The 6003-nt window shown below is 42.1% G+C and overlaps 1 protein-coding gene across 1 annotated transcript; it reads left to right on the forward strand.

Annotated features, from left to right (window-relative positions):
• Positions 1 to 2380: 2380 nt before the first annotated feature.
• On the forward strand, positions 2381 to 5347 carry LOC106013019. Its single transcript, XM_013087635.2, has one exon. It carries the CDS (start codon positions 2511 to 2513, stop codon positions 4548 to 4550), a length of 2040 nt encoding a protein of 679 aa, XP_012943089.1. The 5' UTR covers positions 2381 to 2510; the 3' UTR covers positions 4551 to 5347.
• The last annotated feature ends 656 nt before the right edge of the window (positions 5348 to 6003 follow it).

The following is a 6003-nucleotide window of genomic DNA, read 5'->3' on the forward strand; positions in this document are numbered from 1 at the left end:
GATAAATATAATAGTTTCCCCTTCTCATGAATCAAAGGCACTTAGACTTACTCAATAGACAAGGAGTCTTACTATTGTACTACAGAACCAAGTTCAGTGGGCCTAGTATTTGAGACAGGCAACATAATATAAACAAACCTGAAAAGTATGTGGTGATGTCGGCCTACTTAAACTACACAGTGTTCTGTGCTTGGAGGGTGAATGAAGTATCTACAAAGGAAAACATTTTCTTAAAGTCTTTATTTGAGAAAGACAACAAAATGTTTAAGCCAACGCCAAGGCCAACGCCAAGGACAACGCCAAGGCCAACGCCAATGCTAACGCTATCGCCAAAGTGATATCTACATCTTTTATCTAATAACTATAGTGGCACTCTTTTTAGAAGAAACCACGCATTCTTCAAACCTTGAAATTTTAAGAAGGCAGCATTCAATATTCCTAAAACATGATTAAGCGCAATATTCCCGTTTTTTAAGCCTAAGATTAAGCTTATTATATCAATTGTAGCGTTCGATGGCTACTTGTTTTTGTTTTTGTAAAGTGTTTTACGGCGCTCGCAACTGCATAATGTCATATGAGCGCGCGGGACACACCTTATATTTTCAGTTAGTAGGAAATTTTGAATTTAGCCCAGGTGGCGGCCGAAGCCTACTCTTATCGATTTTAGACCACCAAGGGATCTTTAACGTGCGCAACTTGCACACGGGCCCTCCGAGATTTTTCGCCCTTGTCCGAGAAGGCTAGGTGTAGATCTTTCCTACCAGAAGATCAGGGGTATGGCTGAAAGACAGCAGTAAAAAGAAGCGAAGGAGTAGCAGTAGAAAGGCTGCAGAAAGAATCTGGAGCCCATAGGAAGGGAGGTGAGGGGGTGGGGGCAGAAAGAGAAGACGAAAGCAGACAACAGAACATTGCTAGAGAGCAGGAAATGAGGTGATAGGAGACACATTTAGAGAAGAAAATTTGTCTGTCACTACCCGGATTTGAACTCGGGACCTTTGGAATGAGAGGCCAACACCTTAACCTCTAGGCTACGAGAGCCCCTCTCGATGGCTATGTAATGCATTAGATCTATAATATATAAACACACACACACACACACACACACACACACACACATATATATATATATATATATATATATATATATATACTAGCTGGACCCCCTTTCGATGAAAGGAATGATCGGTGCTTTAATATCAACTAACAGTCATTGGCCTACTATATTAACATTCTACTGGAATAGGGAAATAAATCTTGAGAGAAGCAAAAAATTAGATGGTCTAGGTCTATACTCTCGAAACAAAATGCGCCTCGCGAAATATCACTTCCGGATTCTTTAAAATTGCAGAGACAGAAGCGTCGGCCTACAAAAGCGATCGGCGAAATAAAGAAATTTAGCTTTTTGAAGCAAAACTGTCTCAAAACTGAAAAAAGCAAGGGCGTCATGATCTGGAGAATATTTTATAGAATTTTTTGGCGAAAACCGCATGTCGATCGATGCAGCTATTAAAAAGCCTTTTGAATAGCAAAATTCGGCCACCACAAATAGATAATAGATATGGCCTTTTTAGTTTTAGTTTTAGTACAGGTTTTACGACGCTCGCAACTGCATAAGGTCATATGAGCGCCAGAAGATTAGAGGTGTTACAAGAGAGTAACAAACATAAGAAAGAAGAAGGGGACATAAGGAAAGAAGAAGCAAACCACACCAGAGCACCCGCCAATCACACAGATATATCGGCCTAATATATATGTATATGTATATATATATTTTTATATATATATATATATATATATATATATATATATATATATATATATATATATATATATATATATATATAGTACATTGAACGTTTGCTATTTTTTAATTTTTTTTTTTTTATGAGAGCGTCCAAGGTTCAATAAAATTGGTTCAACGCTGCATGGATAAAAAGCAAACAGGAATTTCCAATCGCATTATCTGTGATTGGGGATTGATGTGAACCGTCTTTGTATATTACGATAATGACTGATACTGATACCACTTCTGTTTGCTGAGGTGGAGATTATCTTTGAAAATTGCGAGGTATGCGCGACTTAGTGCGCGCACAGTGTTGCACGAAATGTGTAGCGATGGACTGCTGTGAATCATGCAACTAACTTGAACCTACACAATTTTGGCAGAACAAAACCGGATGTAAATTTGAGTCCAATAATTAACAATATAGAAAGTAAAGTGAAAGATGTTTTTATTGCTCAAAGAAGACAATAATTACTTTTCAATGACTTTTAACACCATTACTAGACTCTATTGCTGTTAATCTTCACTCGAATCAATATAGAACCGCAATTTTGGTTTGAGATTATGGTTCATAGTTGCCCTCTTTTCCCTTGACGACACAGAATTTGTGTATCCACAAAACGTCATGAAAAAGCATTTCCGCCTAAATAATCAATAATGGCTGCGATAACGGCGATGGTGTTATTGTAAGTAAAAACAAAACAAAACTGATGTTACAATTAGCGAGATGGAAACAGGTAAGAAATCGTCGATAGCAGACGACCACAACACTAATCAAAACGAAGCAACATCTACTGGCCAGATACCGAGACTAGCGGACCAGTTTGTTTCTCCCGTCTCCGACAAAACATTGTCATTAGACATTAACCTGTTATCAGAGGTCAAGGCAGAGCCCCCAGCTGCAGGCCTGTATGGAAACATCCCATCGATAGTTATTACTCCAGCCTCCCCTGGCTCTTACATAAATGAGCCTGGAAAGGATGGCAGCACAGACACAAGTGAAATCTTCTCTGACACTAACCCTAAAGCTCAGCCAGATATGGACATGGTGAGTGCACCTTGCATCAATCTCAACGATATCTCTTTGCGGATTCCTAAAGACTCTGATGACAAATCGTTATTGGGCACTCCTTATTGTGATAAAACACTAAATATCTCACGTCCCCTTGAAGCGGAGTGTGCCCCTTCCAAGTATTGCATTGATACAAGTAACGATGAAGATTTAGAAGTGATTTGTAGATGTTCTTCAACCCCGATAAAAGACACTGAACGAAATCGACGAAATGAAAGCGAAGAAACAAACTGCAGTATCTCTTCCATCGAGACGACAAGCCCCATAATCGTCAGACCTAATGTTGTGGGACCTACCCATGATGATAGCACTGGCCAACCACTTGTTAGTGCAGTCCGCAGTGTACGTAACAGTTCCAAAGATATCACAGTAACCTCGTCATCAGATCCTTCAATCATGAGTCCTGACTTAGTCTATCACAACTCACACTGCCAAGTAAATCAAGAAAACCAGACATCTCAACCCCTATCGCAGATTTCTGTAGCCCCCTCGAACCCTATGGCCTATGACATGAGCCGAGGTGTGAACCCCAGCCAACTGCCGCCGACCCCGCATACAACGAGTCTGCAGGAGAACGACGCGATACTGGGGGTGCCAGGAGGAGCACATATGTTCCCGGGTCACCATCACTCGCAAGGGTACGGTCACGCGAGTCATGGCTCTTACAGCGAGTACTACCCTTCCTCCAACAGCTCGTGGACTGACATGAGTTACCGCACAGACATGTCGCCGATTCCTCCAATGGCAGGGAACGTTTCATCCGACACCTGTGGCTATCCTGGACATACTGCGGGACCTCTTAGCGGGTCCTCAGACTCGGAATATTTCGTTTATCCGTCCATCTACGTGTCTAGCGCGGGTCTAATCTCTGTCCTGCTCAGGAATGACATGTCTGTGGAGATGACAGTAGACCGTACGATCCGTGTGGTGTCTCACAACCACATGATGGCTGTAGCCACCGACAGCCGTGGGACCGCCGCCTGCCTCTATCACCCGGCCCTCAAAGTATTCCAGATCGGCACCACCACCGATATAGCTACTGACAACTTCCGCGCTCGCATGGGCAGTGGAGATTCTATCGTCTTCTCGAATGGATCGCATTTCTTCAAACTGGAAGACTCAGAGCTGCAACCAACGGCGGCTATCAAGTTCTCTGACATCCTGAGAGATCAGTCAGTGAACCTGCTGTTTTCATCGGAGGGTTACGGGGAAAGTCTTGTTGCAAGCTGCATGCAAGTTGCAGCCCAGGCCGAGTACGCTAACCTCCCGAAAGGCGGTGTTATCGTCCGCATCAATGGTGTCAAAGTCACACAAACTGGAAATGGTGACGTTACTGTGGTCACAGGGGCAAAGTTTATCCGCCTCTCTCCTCATTTCGGCACTACTAGACTGAGCAACCGCTTCGTGGACATAGAGGTAGAGAAGGACTGGACGGTCAAGCTGACGAGAGGGTCTCACAGTTTCATTAGTTCCCGTAAGCGTTCTATGGTGTGCAACGGCAAGATGGAGGCGGGCTTCGATGAGAACAATGGCCTGAAGGTAGCTAATCTAGTGCCCAGACATCCCCTGCTCACGGACCCTGGTCTGATCAGGCGACAGATGAGGAAGCCGGCAAGGTTCCTTGGGCCATCCTCGGCAACAGCTAAACGGAAGACCGACCACTGGGGTATGGGGAGGGGAGGAGGGGCCTACTGACTGCTGCCCCCTTAAGAAAGTTGATTTAGCGATAGGGAGATGGCATTTCGTTCTCCAACAATGGTTTTATTTTTCATGAAAGCGCTTTACGACTAAAAAGATATTGTGAAAACGTGAGACGTATCAATAGCATACGGGATGTGCTAACTCTATGTTTTGACTTTTCATCTATAATCATTTATTTATCAATTATTGAGAGGAGTGCGGACTTCGAAGACTTATCTGTCTCACGAAGCAAACCCTCTGTGTTTAGAGTTTGAAGGTTCTTTTTTTTTAAATTTCGAAGTAAATGGGTAAGCATTAATCAGCATGGTAAAATGGTTTTAATAAATCCATTTTCAGACGAAAAGTGAATTGTATAAAATAAATGTTTCTTTAAAAGTAAAATATGATTATAATATTTTAGGTATCAAAGAAACAAGTCATCAAAGCCCTATTGCTAGATCAAGAGACTATATTACGATGGTTTAATAAATGATTAACAGATTTATGTACGTTACATTAACCACGGTGTATCATCTTTAGATAATATTATGTTCCTCATTGGGAAACAGTATGAGAGTTTCATCTTTTGTATCCTTGTTTTAAAATCTAGAAAAGTTCTGACAGCGGGCATTCTAGCATGACCTGAAGACATCGCATTACTTTTCACATGTCGACGAAATACTATCAGAGTTACCACTGACAAGACAGGCGATATCAGTATTTGATATGCGAATCGTTGACAAAGCGTGCATTGCTTTCTTTTTACAGTTGAAATTCCAAGTATTTAAATAAACAATTTGTCTTAACTTTGAACTGTTGATTTAAAAAAATTCAAACTTCAGCCACTGTTTTTGTCCCAACGGTCTTCACGCCCATTTCAACACCTGATCTGTTCATAGATCAGTTGAAAAAGTGTACCTAAGAGTGGAGACCGATTTGTGTGTGTGTTCGTGTGTGTGTGTGTGTGTGTGTGTGTGTGTGTGTGTGTGTGTGTGTGTGTGTTTTGGTTTACCTTTGCGCTCATCAACACAATTTAGATCATTTTGATGGCAGGCTTCTGCCCTGCTTGACGGGGCCAACCGGGCAGAGATTGATATTGCCTTCCAGCAGAAAGACCGAGATACTAGTTAAAAATATTCTTGAGACCGGAATCGAACTTATGTCTTCTTCGAGTGATGGCGAGTCGCCTGGCCGCTCCATCACGGACACTAATGTTGTGTGTGTACGTGTGTGTGTGTGTGTGTGTGTGTGTGTGTGTGTGTGTAAGAGAGAGAGAGAGACAGAGAGAGAGAGAGAGAGACAGAGAGAGAGAGAGAGAGAGAGAGAGAGAGAGAGAGAGAGAGAGAGAGAGAGCTCTTCAATCCGCACTTGGTGTATATATATAGACTTCGGTCTTCGATTTTGAAGTATTAATGATAGATTATTGGTTTTAGGTTTATAGCGCTCCTTTTTTAACACAATTTATAAT

Source organism: Aplysia californica, unplaced genomic scaffold (assembly GCF_000002075.1).
Source record: "Aplysia californica isolate F4 #8 unplaced genomic scaffold, AplCal3.0 scaffold00002, whole genome shotgun sequence".
NCBI classification, from domain to species: domain Eukaryota; kingdom Metazoa; phylum Mollusca; class Gastropoda; order Aplysiida; family Aplysiidae; genus Aplysia; species Aplysia californica.